This window comes from Ambystoma mexicanum, chromosome 3q, assembly GCF_040938575.1.
Source record: "Ambystoma mexicanum isolate Mex_15411 chromosome 3q, UKY_AmexF1_1, whole genome shotgun sequence".
Classification (NCBI taxonomy): Eukaryota; Metazoa; Chordata; class Amphibia; order Caudata; family Ambystomatidae; genus Ambystoma; species Ambystoma mexicanum.
The window spans coordinates 873,267,574-873,287,418 of NC_090926.1; the positions used below are offsets into that span (position 1 = coordinate 873,267,574).

The 19,845-nt window shown below is 44.6% G+C and overlaps 1 protein-coding gene across 1 annotated transcript in view; it reads right to left on the reverse strand.

Moving 5' to 3' along the window:
* The window catches only part of C3QH17orf75 (chromosome 3q C17orf75 homolog), a 717,668-nt gene that overhangs the window by 382,944 nt on the left and 314,879 nt on the right, over positions 1-19,845 (reverse strand). Inside the window, exon 4 of the mRNA XM_069654978.1 lies at positions 3,410-3,550. Coding sequence (XP_069511079.1) covers positions 3,410-3,550 — 141 coding nt within the window. The remainder of the gene's footprint in view (positions 1-3,409; positions 3,551-19,845) is intronic.

Genomic DNA, 19,845 nt, shown 5'->3' on the forward strand with positions numbered 1-19,845 from the left:
TGGGGCACTGGCCGCCTTAATTGTCGTCGCCGCAGACGAGATGACTCGTCGTCCCATGGTGTTCAGTTTCTTTCCCTCGCCGCCAGGTGGGGGAGGTTGAAGTTGAAGCCGTCGCCCCCGCCGCTATCTTCTTGGCCGCCACTGAGACGACCGAATCCAGGGTTGGCAATGCCCTAAGGCACAAAGGGGCGGAGTCAGGGACCCGGTACTACTTCTCGTACCGATCCCTCTTGGCAGGCGTCATGGACGGGTTCTTCAGGAGAGCAAGTCCCTCGTCCCAGATGTCGTCAAGCAACGGCACTGCGAGGATCATCTTTCTCTTGGTCTAGCGCCGTTGATAGAGGAAGCCTTCCTTCTTCTGTTCCTCGGGGCAGAGCTGGAAAAACTTGGATGCCCTGCCAATCATGGCGTGGAAGGAGCCAATTTCGTCAGGCGGGTAGGCCCCAAGGGGGTGGTGATGGAAGGCCCATCCCGTCATCACCACCGTCGTCATCCGTCCCCATCGTGGCTGTATCTGTTCCTGTGTCCTCCCTAGGATCAGGGGAAGGAGATGAAGGCTCAGTGGGCCGCAAGGGCTGGAAGGGCAGGGGGGGGATGAACTCTCCTCCTCCATTTGTTTGGAGGGCTTCCCGATGGGCCCAGTTCTGCTGGGTCATCCGTTGGAGGTAGAGGCAACCTCGTCCTTATCTCCGTGCATAAGGTTTAGATTGCCATCAAAATGGCTGCCAAGCTGTCCTCAGGCTCGGGCACTGGTTGCGACGGGCGCGATAGTTGCTCCTCCTCCACGGCGCCACTGTCGCTCTCCTCGTCCGCCTCCTCAGGATTCCTCCCGTGGGACCGGGCCTCCTCAAACCTCTTGTTGAGACCCTTCACGACTTCAACCAGCTCCTCCTCAGAGGCTGTATCCGTGTCCGTAATGGCCACCGCTCCTCCCCCTCTTTTTCCACCGGGGTCTTCACGGGGGTCTTATCGATGGGCTGAAAAGAGGATTCCCTCCGCGGTGGCAGGGAAACTCTGGGCGCAGAGGTCGCCTCCACTGCTGTAGCCTCCACAGGCTTCACCAGGGCCGCCATGACTCCCTCGATAGAGGCCTTAGCCGGGTGAATCAAGGCCTTCACCACCTTGGGCGCGTTTGAGGCCTTCACCTTAGGGAGAGGGTCACCGCCTCACTCCCCCTCGGCTGACTCCTTCGAGATCGACCGGGACTTCTCCAGAATCTTACCCGGTTCTTGGACTTTCTCTTCCCTGAACCATGGTGTTGGCTCGTGGTTGATGGCGTCGGTGAAAGTGCGCCCTGCCTGGCAGCCAAGGAGCCCGACCCTTCTGCGCTCCCGGTGCCCGCGGACTTGCGGTGCTTTGCCTTCTGTTGGGCCCCCGTCGCCAGAGCGCCCTCAAAGGACTTGGATGGCCGCTCTGACCTCTTCTTCTCACCTGCTGGGCCCTTGAGGGGCATAGAAAATTCCAAAACGGGTCCCCGTTGATCGGAAGTAGAAACGGTGGCGCTTGAGGCCCGATTGACCGAAAAAATGAGATTAAACTCTTTGAAAAATCGCAAAACGCAGTAAAAGCTCGAGAGCTATAGCACGAGGACTCCCAACACTTGAACGTGCGCTAAAAATCTAAGGATGGCTGCCAGGGGAGAGGCTTAGGGAGGGTGCAGTTTGACCGAGAGACCAGTGATTAGTTACTACTAAGAAAGACAGATCAGAAACGAAACTGAAACTGATTTTTTCTTTAACGAGGATTCCCAGCCTGACGGGGAATATATTCATGAGCATGTGAATCCATGCCAGACCCCATGCTGGAGAATGAAAGCTTTTGGTGTTCAATGGATGTTCTTGTTTACTTTTGTTCATGAGCCTAGCGCCAAAGGCACCAGGACAGTGTCCACCCAGGTCTCCTGTGCATGCGACCCCTGCATGCCTGTGCCCCTGACTTCATGACTATGACAAGTGGGTAGCAAAGGTGAAGGAGATTTACTTGGATGAAAGGATCACAGCAGCTCTTCATGTGGGGTGTTCGGAGTTGGAGATGAGCTGGCTGGGGATCTGCACGAAATACAAAAGGGGTGTAAGGGCCACCTGAGGGAAATGGGAAATGGTGGTGCTGGAACTGACTGGGGTGAGTGGTCTGCTTGCCTCTCCGATTGATCCCTTGGCTACATGGGGTAAGTTGCCTTGATGGATGGTCCGTAGCATTGTACGTGTAGTTGCGATTGTATTTTAATTTATTTGTACACCATGTTTGATCTCTTTTCATTGTTGGGTACCGGGTGGCCGCCGCGGGTGGGGGTGTGGGGAGGAGTTCCCGGGATAAATGGGGTTGGACAGGGACTGTGATTGTGCTAATTTCGTGTTCAGTACTTCCTGTGATTTCCTTTGTTCCATTTAAAACCAATATAAATTTTGAAATTTAAAAAAGAAAAAGAAACAATTGGTATATACCAACACATTTTTCTGATTTAGTGTTTAGTCTCATGTATTGACTTAAGAATGCAACATTTAAAGTTGAAAACCATCAAGTCAATTATTATAGCGAGCTGTGCTATCGGTTTGATGGCAGTAAAGGTTGCCTCAAAAGACAAGAGGAGCATGGTAGCTCTGACTGGCAGATTTATGGTAACTGCATAGAGAAGCTTGCCACTACTGTGTTAGCCGATAGTAGCATTTACAGAATTGAAAAGCATATCCCAAATCCTCAAAACCATACCCTAGAGTTAGGGATTGCACTAATAATGGGTCTACAACCTTTGGCTCTCCAGATGGTTTCATGTGTTTTTCCCAGTCCGCTTTTACTGCAGATATTTTTTGCTGCAGATGTATTTTTACTGATTTTTCCTCAAAATTCGAGCTAGCTTCTTTCCTCACCTGCTCGCACCTCACTTGGGCTTTGCGATCATGTTGTTTATTACCAACCTATACATATATTGATGTGCATGAGTGTGTGTTAGTTATTTAGAGTGTACCAAACAGAACTGTTACTAGTTCACCACAACATGTGTTACTTCAGGCAGTTTCTGGGAATTACCGATTTTTAAACAACCAAAATTAACCAGTAGGCTAAGCATCTCTTTCTCTGGTGTTTGATGATGCCGACTTGACTCAGAGCGTTCTATTGAGAGATGAATGAAACCAAGAGAAGAAGGACACTGTGATCCAGGCTACTTCAGACTACCTGTGATTATTTCACTAAACTGTATACATAACTTTATAAGGCCTAGTACAGCACAAGTCAGGTACAAGGCACACATAACAATTACAGGGGCTTAACAGACACTCGGATTGGAGGAGCAGTTGGCATACACAGCCCTGGGCATTCAGGATAGAGACATTGTGAACCGGGCAAGAAGTCAGGAGGAAATGCATTTGCTCGGTTAGATTCACTTAAGAAAAACTCTTGGGAAGGATATAGCTCAAGTCCTTTCTCAGAACCTCCCAGGAAACAGACAACATATTCAGAAGTGTTGCTGCTGGATTCCATCATTTCCTTCTTAAGATCGCTTTGCTGTTGGAGAAGGCAGTAATAGCAGCCAAAGACACATTCAGGTACACTGTAAGAAATAATATGGTAAGAGTTAAAATTATGCATCTGTATCACACTTTATTACTCAATAGCTCTACACAACAAGTCCCACTGACCAACTAGGATTTCAACAAACAAGCAGAGCTTGGATTTCTTTGAAGCTTCTACACATTGTTGGAGCAGAATTTGTACAGTACAACATCAAGATAAGGATATCTGAGTACACTGTTAAAAATGTAAATAGCGTTTGCACTTAGAAATTGACCTATGTGGGCAGCTCCGGAGCCGAAGGCGATGCCAGAAGAGTTGATATGGTTCTTTATACTGGGAGACAAACAAAAACAGTGAGACCTTTACAGGTGATACTGATGTCATGGAATACACTAAAGATTGCAGCCAAAATAGAAACAAGACTTTAACTCCTCACTTACATTCTTTTTTTTATGGAATGCTGATGATGTTATTTTTGTTTTTATAAAAAACAGATAAAAAAATAAAAAAGGTTTCATTACTATTTTAATACTGAGGCACTAGAATATTCTACCAGAATGCTGCTCAAATGTTGGAGAGAAAAAGATAATTGGATAAAATCCAGATGATGACACCATGCAGTCTTTTAATAGTATATATAAATATTGGTTGCCTGAAGACTCCAATATAAGCAATTTGCCTTCAGAGTTACACATATAAATATATGCCTGAAATGAGAAAAAAAAATGTCACAAAGAAGGAAGGTGATTGACTGGAAGAAAGGAACCACTTACTCAATCCCTTCCACAACCACCCTAATATGTTTTCTTAAACGGATTGCATTAGGGGCAATGCCTTGTACCCTTCAATTACTATGGCATCAGCCAAACACCATATTTCATTAAAAAGGGACAATATCTTGCACAGTCTCAATACAAATTCGAAATCACCAAAAATCCCTTGTCTACACTCGACCAGCTTCTCAAAATGTTTTTAATCCTGAAGCCATAGTGCTCAGAGCACTGCCTTTAGAATACCACACATGCATTAGCTTTCTAAATTGGAAAGCCATAAATCACTTATAGTTTCTTACGGAAGTGGTTAAAACCTTTTGGTTAATTTACTTATTCAGAATTATTTTACAATTTTAAAGCAATTTACTTCTATTGGGATGTAGTTGTAGTAATGTTAAGTTTTAGACTGAAGATTGAAAAATTATACTAACACAAATATTATTTAAATAACATTTTTGTCATTTTTAGCTATTTTTAGATTTCGTTTTCTTCATGTCTTTACACTTCTTTATGGGATATTTACTGCATACCACTCCAAATTATTATAAAGGGCCACTGAGTTCCTTACTTCAGTCTGTCTGACTAACGGACATCCCACAACATGCAATACATGCTGCTGAATGGAGGAATTGATATAGGCTGCAAAAGCTAATTTAACAGTTCTAGCATTAGCAATCATGTTGGAATCCCTCAACTCATGATATTCTAAAAGGCTTGAGGCCATCTATGATCTATCTATGATCTATCTATGATGAACAATTCATTTACAGTAACCATTTCTAGCAAGTGGGACTGGGAAACTATCCCTAACCCAGTCAAACTGAATACGATCAGAAGCCATGGACACATGAACTATTTCTACAGGGATGGCACAGCTATTGCTAAAACTGAATAACTAAGGGAATACAATTTAAATTGCACACACTCCTTATCCTATATCGCTACTGGCTAGCTAAGAATAGAGTCAAGACGGCCAACTTATACATTCTATTGGTTTCCAATAAAGAAAACTGACCTGCTTTCATACAACGGTAAGGTAGCTAAAACCGTCTCAGAGACATAACATCTAGGATTATAAAGTATCCATGAAGGACAGAGTTACAAGCTTGCATATTACTTTTTTCTCTCAACCAAAAAACAAACAGTAATTTATCAGATCCATAATTTGATCTTGTCTTTATTATTGCAATGGCTTATATGTAGGACTTCCAGACTTTATCCTGTGATTCAACCCATGATCCCAAGAGACTAGCTTTGTTAAACCTTAAATGGCTTCAAATAACATAGGTGGCAATTGTCGATGAACTGGATCGTAATTGGAAAGAGTAAAATGCTTTTATGCATTCCTTTTACAGTCCACCTCATTTTACATCCGTCCTGAGATGTAGGACGGCAGCAAACCACAGACAGCATCTATGCTTGGATTTCCTCCTCCGTCACCAGAAAGCATTTGTTTGTATGGCAATGTTTGGTTTCATGCAGGAATAAAACTAAAGGTTCAAATAGAACACACCTTGCTTTTATGCGTAGGGTACATCTAGCAGATTCCATTGGAATACATTATAACATGTCACCTGCAAAGCATATTTGCATGCAGTGTTTTATATCCCTGAAAACAGAGAATAAAACTGAAAAGTAAAGGCAATGCCACAGAGTTTTATTCTCAAGTTGTTACTCCCTGCTTAGAGTATGTTGAAAATTGCATGCAGGGGACCCCATAGCAAGTAAGTGCACATGTAGGTGCCAGCAAATTACGAATGTTTAAAATGATCCCTAGAGAGTGGAATGTGAGGCTGTAAAGACTGGAGGGGGTTAGCTATAAATTAGGGTAAAGGCACAGAACAAGCCCAGCAAGGCTCTCAATTAGGTAAATGTGTAGAGCAGACAGGCTTAAGCTTTCAGGATGTGATGCAGGCAGGTTCTTAAGTACAGTGTTTCCCCAAAGCCCCCACAAAGGAATGTCCACACACTATGTTAGGTGATAACACAGCTTCTTTGTATAACATAAGGATTGCTACTTCTACAAACAGTATATACATATAAATAATAACACTTTATAAATGGAATAACTATTCAGAGAATGGTAAATATATACACTATATGGTACCACACACTACATAAATTTGGTAAGTACTGCGCACACTACAGACAGTTTTAAATGGCAGGTGAATTCTTAAATAAGGTGTAACCAACTTAGAGTAGGAAAGAAAGGCAGGTTAGTTATGAACAGTGGCTGAGTGCTTTCTTTAGACTAGACAAGTAATTCTGAGTGATCACCCCCACACCTGGCCACTGTAATAGAAAAGTTAGAAGTAACTTATGTTGTCTTTTACAGCACAGTCCAATATTGTTCAATAACTGTGTGCTTTCTTTTAAAAGATTCTACCACCCCAAAGAACCTGAGAGGCCACAGGAGAGCAGGATCCAAGACGAATCTGGGACCCCTGGATGACTCCTGAGGCTAGAAGACGTTCTTCCTCATCACGGTACCTTTGGTGCCTTGGCAGGCGAAGTGGCAGAGTTTCTTGGCTTTACTGGACGATTCCCTCCGAGGAGGAAGTCCAAGAATAAAAAAGGAACCAAAATCTTTCGGAATGGCAGCAGTTTGGCTCTTCAGCAATTTCTCCAACTGTAGAAGTCCTGTGAAGAAGAAACTTGCTGTTGTCTCCTAAAGGCTCAGTGGATGAAGATAAGACCCAAAGACCCTTCGATGACTTCTGGCGGCGACGGGTGCACAGGTCACGTTTGGTGTCGGGTTTCAGCATAGCATGGTTTTCCGACTTTCAGGTTCTTCGGTGCTGCAGCCGCAGCACGGACCTCTGGACAGCTTCTGGCGACCTGGATTCGACAACTGGAGTGGACCTCGTACCCTCACCAAGTCTGGACCCTTGGGACAACTTCAATAGCTTCTGTTGACAGGAAAGCCACTGCTGGACCTTCCACGGCACCCAACTACTCTGGACTCTCTGGCAGGAAAAAGTGGTCAGCGGTGAATGCATGGATGTTCTTTCAAATATTCTTAGGCAGTTTGGACCTTTCGCAGCTGTCCAGCAGCAGTATGCCAGGGTACCCCCTCTTCTGGCCGGTAGACAGCAACGGCTTACAGCGGTCACAAAATGCACCTCCTGACCATGGGCGACACCAATGGACTTCTCTGGCTCGAGACGTCCGGCACTCCTCCTCTGGACTTCGAAGACCCATTCTCTGGACGGCAGGCAAACGGGACTGGTTTCCAGGATACTTTGATGAAGAGTAGCAGTTTTGCACGATGGTCCCTCATAGCTCGGCGAGAGGTCTCCTTTGCAAGTCCTCTCTGGATCAGTCCTTGGAAGACAACAGCTTTCGCATTGTTGAAGAAATGCAGTAGCAGACTTCTCTTCGAGCTGGGCTTCAAGGAGCGGCTTCTTCTTGCTAAGCTTCGACTTCAGCTACTGAACAAATTGGTAAGTGAGATGTCTCCAGATATACACATCTGTCCCTCATTCACTCCGGCTGAGCCAAGCTCAGTAGCCAATCACACAGTAGAGCATTCATGCAGGCAGGAAACCAACGGAATATAAGGCCATGATTATAGAAGCAAAATGTAGCTTCTACAATGACCAAGTAAATTAGGCCGGAAACCAAACTAAAGAACTCTTCCGACTTCTTAGATCTAGGGAAAAATCCAGTCATAAATCCGACTATCAAACCCCCAAAAGATGACTAGAGTTCAAAAAGCTTTCTCCGACAAACTGCAACTAGCACAAAAAAAGATCAGGGAAGAGCTAACTGGGCAAGATCTACATCCTACAGTTACGACTGAAAGCAGTAGTAAGGAAAATAAGGAGGTGGGTAGTGTAAATGCAAAGGTGGATCCCCAGAGCATAGAGCATAGAACCCAGAGTCAGGGGAAATCATCTGTGTGCTTTAGGTTTTCCAAGATGACTTCGGTAGAAATTCACAATATTCTTAGAACTATGCACCCCACCAGTTGCCCGGGAGAACTCCTCCCTTCTAAGACAATATTGGAACATAAGGAAATTCTTGCTCCGTTTCTCCATAGGTTTGTCAACGCCTCTTTTCGAACAGGTGTCATTCTGCAATCTATAAAAGACATAGCAGTTACCCCACTGTTAAAGAAGGCGGGCTAAGATCCAAATGATGCCGCAAATCTTAGACCCATTACTAATACCCTTTTCTTCCAGAAACCGATAAAGTTGCCACGGTACAACTACAGACTCATATTTCAGGCGAAGGCATCTTACATAAAAAGCAATCTGGTTTCTGCAGTTTTCATGGCACTGAGAGTGCACTACTAGATCTACAGACCCATATGCTATCCAAGTTAGAGCTGAGCAAATTGGAGCTGCTGGTATTGTTGGATCTATCGGTAGCCTTCGATTTGCTCGATCACAAGATCTTGCTTGATTGGATGGCCACTGTAGGGGGACTCTCAGTAGAGGCGATTAAATGGCTAAAGTCCTTTCTCGAGGGTAGTCGTTGAACAGTTTACTGGGGTGGAAACACCTCTGAAATTGTAATCACTAACTGTGAAATCCCCCAGGGGGGCATGTCTCTCTCCCCTACTTTTTAATATATACATTGTGCTGCTGTGTATGGATTTGGAGAACCTGGATCTCTTCTGTAATTATGCAGACTATTTTCAGTTGGCACTCGAGATCAGTGGGAACCAGGAAAATGATCAGAGAAAGCTGGATTTGGTCTATCAGACCATCAAGGGTTGGATGACCACTAATTGGTTATGCCTAAACGCAGCAAAGACAAAACTCATGCTCTATGGGTCTCGGCATGCCAGAGATAAGTTGAGCCAGGCCTTTGTAAGTTTTATGATCAACGGTAGCCAGATTGCAGTGATGTCTAAGGTGAAGACCTTAGGTACTTACCTGGAGGCCAGCCTAGATAGTGGTGCCCATGTGGAGGCAATAGTGAAAAACACTAATTGCCACCTTAAAGTGTTGTGGCAAGTTGCCCCTTTGGTCTCTAAGGAAAACCGTATGAAGCTGGTCAGAGCTGCAATACTTCCCCGGGTAGATTATTGTAATGCTCTCCTAGGTGGGGCATATAAAATAGACGTTCAGAAATTGTAAAAAATACAGAATGCCTCAGTACGCATCATACATCAGATGAGCCATGCTGAACCTACATCTGCGGTACGGAGGGATCTGCAATGGCTGCCTGTTTCAGCAAGGATCCAGTTCAAGTTGTTGTCCATCTGCCATAGATGTGTCTTTGGTAATGCCCCGACATACCTCAAGAATAGGTTAAAGGTCTACCACCCAAAAAGAAACCTTTGATCCGCCAAGGCATGCAGCCTAGAAGCTGATTGCATAAAAAGAGCCCATGGAAACGGCTGTGCCTTGCACGCACTGGCAGCACGAGCCTGGAACGCCTTACCAGAACTTCTGCGTAGGGAAGAAAACCACCTTGTGTTCAGGAAATTGTTGAAGACCACTTTGTTTGAGTAATACTGGGAAACTGTCGGCTCACTTTCTCTGTTAAGGGGCGTCTGGATACCTTCGGGCTTGGTGCAATATAAATCTGTTGACATAACATAACTAACAATCAGGCTCACAGGGATTCAGGCCATTCACTCCACCCATACACCCATAACAAAAGATGTGGACTGGGGCAAGTACCTAGCCTTTCAGCACACTCACTGCATTCATGTCAGTTTCAAGCAGGCTGTCTCATTCATTGTGTCACACACACAGAAACCAGACATCCACAACAGAGAATATGATTTCACTTCTGACTCCATTCTCACAGGTCCCACCCCTAGGGTTAACCCACAACACCTGGGAAGGCTCCAGTCAGTCCGACAGGAGACAGCCCCAGAACCATATATGGTATTCCACCCAACAGCCATTCAGGAGGAAGGGACAGAGTTAGGGCTTTCCAAGATTTTGGGAAACAAGATAAAAGGCAACAGAAACCAAGAGGCCACAGGGGCCATCTTGCCTTCTGTCAGGAATCCATTCATTCCTATGGCACGGCATGGGTGTCCCAAAATGGAGCAAACTCAGAGCCGTTGTCAAGTCAGGATGTAGTTGCTACCATGGCCATACCCGGCTCTGTGGGCAATACACAGGTGCCCAAAAACACACATAAGGGGTACAAGGGTGTACACCCATGCATGGGTGCCATAAGGGTATCCCTTTGGTGATGTTCAACAAAAGAGAAGAATGAAGAGCTGCAATGCCAGAGGTCCAGGATGGACCTCAGTGGCAGAAAACAGAGAAAAACACACACAGAGAAGTGGTAGGACAAGGACAGAAGGCCCCATCCCTCCAGAAGGCATTTCCTGCATCATAGAGGCCTTTTGTGGTAAAAGGGCCAAAGTTCATCTGGAGCTAGCTCTACTTAGACTTAAAATATTGTTAATGCTGCAAATGTCTCACTTTAAAAAAAAAAAACAGAACACCCCTTGGCTATTCAGATTGCTATTCCGTATAAATTGCTGCCTCATTCAGATAGAAGTGATTTTCTTTATTTCCTTGCTCATAGAAGGTCCCCGAGCTAGTGCCTCTGGGTTTCAGTGACCAGCTCAACAAGTCCTGAATAAGTAGAAATGAGCAAAATGTTTTATACAGCATTTAGAAGAATGTATATAGCGCCGGACAAAGGACAGCAAAAAGTCTTGTAAAAAACCTAACCTAGAAGGTTCTCAGAATCAAAAGGTACAAATGTAGTGGTTTAGATACAATTCAGGCAGCCAGGTTTAATAATGATAATATCTTTTTTTTACAACACTTTCACCAAAGAGCTTTAGAAAGCCTTTAGCCACACTATTATTATCTAACTGCAATTAGTACTCCTAATCGCTGAACTGTGTTACCAATGCTAACGGAACACCAGTTAGCAAACGATCTTAAATAAGATTAAAGCAATGCTTATGTGGCTTGCAGTGCTAAGGACAAGTATGCTCAACCTTTTCCCATATACTTGATTAAAGCTCCGCAGTTAAGGGGTTAATATCACAGAAGTAGCTTACGTTTACAATGTTGGAGGATTTCCAAATGTAAAGGTTGAAGATAGAGTAATGCCTATGTTAAGTTGCACACTACAAAATTCTCCCATTATGAAATGGCGGGTATATTTTAGCTGGTTGTCACATTATAAAGGGGTGTGACTTTGCTGGTTCACATATGTGATAGTTGGTTCTTACATTACATAATGGTGGGTGTGCTCTGTACCTGTGAGAGACATGATATTTTCTCCATAGTTAGCTGAGATAAGATACGTGGAGTAGTGTATGAGCATAAGTAGGCTGGGTTTTGAATTAGAATCACTGATTGTCCCAGGAAGAAGTCAGTGCTTCATAGATCTAAGCCAAGCATTAGCAGGCATGGCATCAGACCTGGGACTTAGGACCTTGAAGTTAAAATCCAGCAAGATGAAATCAGTGCTCGACTTCCAGGACTGGTTTTCAGCAAGATGGAAACTAAATCTTGGGTGTGGGCACTGGAAATATTTCCTCAAAGTAATTGAATGTGGGCTGTTCTCTCTGGGCCTCTTTCGATGTGCTCACTTGGAACCTCATGGTCATTTTTGCATTTTCTTGAGAGATAACATAAATGAATGGATCTCAAATCTGGCTTTGTGGAATATTGCGTTTTACTAGATGGTGAAGATCTGCTTTGTCGCAGGGCTGGCAGAATCAGAAAGGCCTTCTGTGCACCATGCCATAAGAATGGTCATGCCGCCTGAGGCTTACAATGTTTAATGCACAGAGTCCCATGCCAAAGGATTTGGTTTGCTACAAACAGTGAAAGAGAAGTGAAGCTAGGTGGCAGCCAGGGAAAAGTCCTGCTCAAGTTTCGCTGGTTGATATCCACTTCTTATAGATGAAGTAGACGCAGAATGTACCTCAGCAGAAGAAATTAACATTAATGGGGAAGTTCGCTCAGAAACGTTATTGTCCCAATCAATCGGGCATGTCTTTTTAAGCATACTGTAATCTATCTTAAAAAAATGTCCCATGCATCTAACCTTAGTTTTCCTCACATTTACACATGCGAAAACAACGGGTTGGGCAACACCATCTTGTGCTAATTTTATCCGTCGATACATCGCTCTAAGTTCAAGTACCCTCGCGGCAAGAATATAGATCGCCCGCCGCTTAAACTGACATCACTTGTCCAAACAATATGCTCCACCTACGTTCATGACATTCGTGGCCAGCGTAGCTAAACCTACACGGTCATCACCCACGCCATAACGTTACCTAACGCAGAACCAGGAAGATAAACACACACATCCTCTCACAGCACAAAATGTTTCTTTCTTTTCACAAATAGGAGAAGAAAACAACAATAGTCTACAATGTTACATAACGCTCAAAATAGAAGATTATGTCCACGAAGATTTAGACAATAGAAGATATAGCCAGCAAACATTGCATGCTCCGAATCTTTTTGTATAAATTCCTCATGAAAAGCGGATTGTGTTCAGCTATCGATTAATTACGTGTTTCATTTCTTCTCGCTTCTTTTTGTCCTTCGGTTACATCGCCGATTTTCTTTTCAAACCCACATGGTGTTCCATTAATCAGAAGATAAGGAGTCGTTTCCACGCCTTCACATCAGCTGGTTTTCATATCATAAACGCTGACAGGTTGCTCCTTATTGCTGCGACTGCTAAAGGACATACTGGTCCCTGGCGATCGACCAGCAATAATGTTAATCACAGAAACGCTGTTGATTATTATCATCCAATGTTGATCGAAGAAATCCATCAGACGGGAGCTGGAAACTATAGCATGAGCAGAACGGTAGAATACAGTGTTGGGTTAGAGAAAAACACCCAGGTAGGTTAGGGCTACTGGGAGTCCATGGATCCAGAACTCAAGGAAAGCCCAACACCTTCCCTTTGCCAAAAGGAGCGGAGGCCCACACAAACAGCAAGTTCAAACTGTAGTTTATTATGGCCAAAAGTCCACAGGGATCAGTGCACGGAAGAAGGGTCCAAGCACTCTGTCTCAGAGCTTGCCAGTTTTGTAATACAACAGCATCATGCGAACATCACAGCTTGGGCCAGTTCCCAGAAAACCTATTGCACTCTGTGATTGGGCGCTGAGTAATAGTCCACCTATAGCAGACCCTACATGTATTATCTAATTGGCTCTCCTATGTCAGATGGCTGGCCTTGCTTGTCCCCAATGATCTAGTTAACAAAAATGTTGCAGTGTGAGGGTCTTCTCATTGGACCTTGAACAGTGATTGGTTAGAGCTGGTGCCCCCAGGCCTGGGAGAGAATCTGTTCCCAGCTCGAAATGGTTATTCTTTTTACCTTGAAAAGGTACAAAGAATAACCATGTCTCTGCATTATATGTGTGTGAACCACTGATGCTTTATGCGAGTGCTCGCTCTCACCATTCAACATGCGGTCTCTTCTGTAATACTTTGTTGCTAGTCATGTCTGGCTCATGAGGATGTCCTTCGCTCCCAGCTGTCAGTCTTGACTCAATGTCAGCTCTGCCGGACCACGTGTTCAACAACTGTGTTTCTGAGCTTCTGCAGCTCTGAATGGTTGTAGGTGACTTGTTCGAAATAACAAAGGATCGAATGCCTTTTTTTCGATACCAAAAGTGGCGGGGAAAAAAAGTTTTGAATGCTTTTTTTTTTTTAGTTTCTTTTAATAGGGGGGATCCCCCCAACCCCCCATTTTCTTTTTTTTTTTTTTAACTTTTTTATGCATACTATACAAAAAAATATCTAAATAAATAAAAAAGCATTTGAATTTTTTTTTTCGGTCCTTTTGCTTTCGAAAAAAAAAAGGTCATTCGATCCTTTTTTTTCTAAACTATGACTGGACACTGCTCAGAATTAGTCTGAATTTATGAAGAATTGTTAGTATTTGCTGTGCTGAAGTTTACTGAAGTTCGGGGAATGGAATGCTATCTTCGACAAGTGTCCTTGGTAGCCAGCCTGGCTCACAAGGTTGACTCCTTTGTTCACGCTGAATCCAGCTCCACTCAGACAGCTACGGCATGCTGTAATTTTCCCTAAATCAAGGCATGGCATTGCTTCTAACTTGTCTGCATTGCTCCATACAGTATACATAGTTTAGTTGCTCATGGCTCTGTCAGGTCCCTCGAGTGCTCCTGCATTTCCATAGGGTTGTTTGCACGTAAGCATCTGCAAGCTTTTAAACAGGGTCTCTTGCCTCTTGTTGTTTCAGCACTGCTGCAGTCAAGATAATGAACAAAATAATAAAGCAAAAGCAGGGTGTAAATGTATTTGTCCTCTAATCTCAAAGAACTGGCGCATATGCGTGTTTTTAATGTCACTAGGCCTAGTAAGATCGTTGTTTTGTTCTCCCCTGATCCCCTCCCTTTGTCTGATCGCGCTCTGAAACACTTGTGTACGAGCGCGATATAAATAAAATAAAATATCATATGTTCTTCGTGTATGTGGGTGTATGATTGTATCCCGATGTGCTGATGGCACGCGTACTTCATGTCTAACGCCGCTATGTCATGAGGTCTCCAACGACATTGAGTCTGTCTTCTTGGTGCTTTTAGTCAAGACTGTCAATTGAGGTGTCTTCATTTACTCTGGGCAATGTTTGTGTTGCTTTTGGGCTGTAGGGTTGGCAGAGTGGGTACCTCTCAGCATATCTGTCACTTACTGGGGTGCTGGGGACTGGTGCAGAATGGTGCGTGCAAGCATATTTCTTTCTGTTCTTCTTCCGATCCATCTGTCTGGGGGAAGGGGAAGCAGGGGTAGATTTCGACCTCCCCTCTTCAACAGCTATGTAAATGACAGAATAAAAGAATGTATTTCAGTAGCCATTTTATAATCGAAAATACACATTAAAATATGCTAGCTAACAAGTTACGTTCTAATTCAGTACCGGGCAAAAACAAATGAGCAACACCCACACCATACGGAATTAACACAGATGTCAAGACGGGGGAGTAGGTCACACCATGACATGCAGGAAAGTGCACAGAATTATCAGACCACTGAATGGGAAGGCGAGCTAGGTGCACCCATTTCCTATAGCGGCCCCTTCCGGAAATAAAGGGCAGAGATAGGAACGTCTTACGTTGAACCACAGACAGAGGACATTATAATTTAAGTGGTGAGAGTAGCGCAGCTCCTTATCCCACTCTCTGGATCATACGTTCAGGACTAAGCAACCATAAACACAGTCTATGAGCTCATTCAAAACTGGATGTCCTCCCACCAACTTTGTCTCAATGACGTAAAAACGGAAATCCTCATTGTGGACTCAATCAAAACACTGCTTAACATTGATCCAGCCTACAAAGAACTCACCATCAATGGTAACTGCATCACCACCTCCACCACTGCCAAAACCCTGGGAGTTTACCTGGATGCCAACATCAACGTCTCACGGCACGTAAAGTCAACGGCATCAGCGGCATCCTACACAGCCAAACTGCTTCATGCCAGTAGGCCATTCCTTTCAATTCCTAACTGCATTACAATAGCAATAGCCATCAATGGAGCCAAGCTGGACTATTGCAACGCCTTATTTACTGGCACATCCGAACGAACCTAAGTAAACCCCAGACAAAACAGAATAACGCCCTCCGAGCGGCCATTGGCCTCTCCAAATCAGATGCCAGGAGAGCTGCACACTAGTTAACCATCCGGCAAAAGATTCAATTCAAAACATTAGCCCTGATCCACTGTTGTCTCTCTAACACTGCCCCGACCTACCTGTCAAGGGGTGCAGAGAAGTGCACCCATACCCGCCCTGTGAGGTCGTCCAACTCTCACTTCATGAAGATTCCCAGGTTCAAACACCTCTCAGCAGGAGGAAAGAGTTTCCCGGTAATGGCAGCCAAATTTTGGAACAATCTGCCATTTACTCTCAGAAAAGAACAGGCATACTGGACCTTCTGCAGAAACCTGAAGACATGGCTGTTCAACTGACTACACCCCCCTAAGACTATTGCTTACCCTTCTGCCTTGCCCCACCACCCTATCTTAACTTCTTCTCTATTGTAAAATGAAACTCTCATGCACCTCTTTTCAAGTAGAGTAGACTGTAACCTTTGCAACCCAATGTAACTAATGTACCCAACTAATGCACCCCAACGAGACTAGCGTCAAGATACCTGAGGAATTTGTGCGCTGTATCAAATGCATAAATAAATAACCCCAGGGAGCACAAGGGCACAGGGAAAAGGTTCTGCCCCTCCCCGCCTTAACAGTGCTCAGGGATGCAATGGTCGCTGCACACCGGGATATGCCACGGGACAAAGCGGTGTAGATATCATTAGCCTGAACACAGGTTGTGGGTGCAGGTGTCTTCACCAAAATTAGGCCACCTAACAACATACAACTCTGCACAGAATATATGATTGCGAAAGGCAGAACAAACCGCAAGTGCAACACTTGGGCGGTTATAGCACGTGACAAATATTCTTCAACATAACTATGTACGATCTGCATTCTTTTCGTCACATAGTCATCAAGCGCACAGCATATATGCCGTTTTCAATCACCCAAAACATTATGTAAAGTTAGGCTTACATAATTTCAGGGTGTTCCATTCAATGTCAAGCATAACAACCGCTCCGAACAACAGATCCCAGAAATAGAAACTGAAGTTTTTTATGTCCACTTTCAATAGTCAATGTTATCAATTTTTTGTGGCTATTCGACACATTGTGTCCTTCGAACTGTTAGTGTGTTTCATTCAAGGACAAATAACAATGCCAGCCTGTATTCAGTGATCTAAGCAAGCGAAGGGTGGGTTAGGTATTGGAGAATAAATGCCACAAAAAAAATACAGCATGAGATCTTGCGCTTCTGACACGTGGTTTAGAAAATAAAGGCCAGTTAAAAATATGTGCCTCAACAGGAGAACACACCAGAAAATTGTGTATTGCTGTTACCTCTAGAGCTATCTCTCGCTCGTACCGCACTCTTTCATGGCCCAAAGCATACAAACCTACAGACCTTCATTACTAAGTCTCTGCTCCACCCTTGATTCGTTTGTTCGCAACTTATATTTCTGGCATACATTGTACGCCTCTTACTATAATTCCTGCATGTCCATCCATACTCACTTACGCACCTGAAGCAGCCATGCGTACCACCAGGCAATACTGGGTGAGATTGCGTGATCACACTACATATGTCTCCCGTGTGTTTATTCTCATATCAAGTAGTCACAGGCACCCCAAGGTGAGGCTTTGAAACACTGTGGGCCTGATTCACGGAATTTGTTGCACTGTGCAAAGTTACTTTTCACTGGTGCAAAGTGACTTTGCACTGCCAACATACCCTGATTCACGGAGCAGTGCAAAGGGTATTTTTGCAGTGCAAAGTGACTTTGCACTGCAAAAAGACACTTTGCACTGTTCCGTGAATCAGGGTGCTTGTTGGCAGTGTGCAATCACTTTGCATCAGTGAAAAGTCACTTTGCACGCTGCAAGAAATTCCATGAATCAGGCCCTGTGTACTCATACCTATTTTGTCTGTTGCCTTTTATCGCACTTGAAGTAACCATTATTGCTAGCCGGGAATTCAATGTGGTTTATCTATCTAGTGTTTATTTTATTTAGCATTTGTAAGGCGCTTTACACAAGAGAATTGTGTTTCAAAGCGCCAGAATGCTCGATGTGAACAGAACATGGGAAATAATAACAATGGCAAAACAGTAATATGCTGTTGTTGTCCTACTAGGCCTCGTGGCATTTGCCTGTGCAAGTGCATTGTGGAGAGGTGCTGGTGAAGGGGATGGAAGGAGGAGCCGAGGGGTGGACAAGTGCTGGAGGAGGATCTGGGAGGGAAGTGCTAAGGGGAGCCAATGAGTAGAACCTCGGGTTCAGTGCTAGTACAGGCGACTCACACGGGTGGTATGTAAGCCAGCAAGCAGGGGACCGCTAGGAAGTGAAGTGTGGTGATGGCTGCTGGTACTGACAGGGAGGATGGTCCTGGGATCCTGTGACATTCATGATTAACAGACCACCTGTCACAGCGGCAGTTGGTTTATTAGCTGTGAATCGTGTAAGGGATAATGCAAAAGAGGGCCTTGTGGATGATGAAGGTGGTCTTGAATTCGATCCTTGCAGCCACCAGGAGGAAGTGCAGAGATTTTAGGGCTGGAGAGATGCAGTACATCAGGTTCAAGGGCAAGGATAAGGATAAGTCTTGCAGCCCTATTCTGGATTAGCTTGAGGGGGCAAAGGGAGGAAAGAGGGAGATTGAGAAAGAGGCTGTTGCAGTAATCCAGCAGACATTGAGCTTCTGGGGGAAGTTGAGAAAAGGAAGAACGCCTATGAGTAGGTGGAGCTGGAGTGGGACTTCTTGGTAGGGTCCATGAAGGGTGGCGGTGAGGGAAAAGAGCAGTGTCGAAGAAGACCTTGAGTTTTTGTGCCTCACAAGATGGTTGGTGTAGAGGCCCAAAGATGGTGGGCAGAGGTTAGGGGGAAAAGAGGGCCCAGGTGTCCTGATGAGGCAATTAGGAACATAGGCCTTTGTTCGATTACAATCTAAATGTGCGCATCTGGGATGCCATCCTTTTCACCACTTTCCATGACACTTTCCAGAAAACGTTTACTCTAGGAGGAACACACCTCCACTTCATACAGATAAAAACAACTTTTATTAGTCATACTTATTCCCTCTGCATCGCCATATCCACGGATGACATTACGCACGTTTACCTATGCTTGCATGATTGGAAATATGTATCAGGTTTAGAACAATGGTCCATATGTCAGTAAAATAATGGTCAAGTGGACAGAGTGTCTTTAGCTCAGTTGTTCGTGGGTGTTCCCAATAGATACATTTACCATCAAGTGCACAACCACAACTATCGCATAACATGAATGGTAAATGTGATCTACAATGTACATGTGAACCAAACCAGGGCAATGGCGGGTGGTGAGAGTTGCAAGCAAATGGTCAATGAGCTATGTGGGTAAATGCAGTTGGGCTAATGCATACAAACATTAGCACCCCTACCACCTCTGTCTGGTAAGATTTCTTGATTAATATCAACCACAAAACTAATGTTTACTGTTCCGTCGATCCTTGTTTGAATTTTATTTATTTGAATAGATTTTGTGGGATGTTTGTAATGCGCCTATAAAACTAATGGTCTTTCAAGGTGCCACAAGGCTTCCAAGTGGGGGGTTGGGGAGGTGGTTTGGGACAAGGGATAAAAAGATAACAATAGCGGTCACACCTACTAGTTAATTTGAAATTTGGATAGTGCAAGTGCATTAGTAAGAAGTGCAAGGATGAGGTGTGGATGTGAGTGCCGGTTGGCGAAATGCAGAGTGCTGGTGTGGGAAGGGAAGTGCAGAGTAAAAAGGAGAGCAGGCAGGTGAAAGGGGTAGGAGGGTGGAGCAGAGGGGCGCAAAAGGGGCTAGGCCACTGCTAAGGGGAGGCCATGAGCGCAAATGCCAGGGATTGCATGGGTTGCAGGGGGTGAGGGTCAACCAGAGGGGCCCATTACTTCCCATCTGGTGCTACTATTAATGAGCGATGAAGAGAAACGGGAGAGGACAGAGACCATGTGGGTCGTCCACATACCCGGAGAGGGAGCGACAAAGAAAGATTTAGAGAAT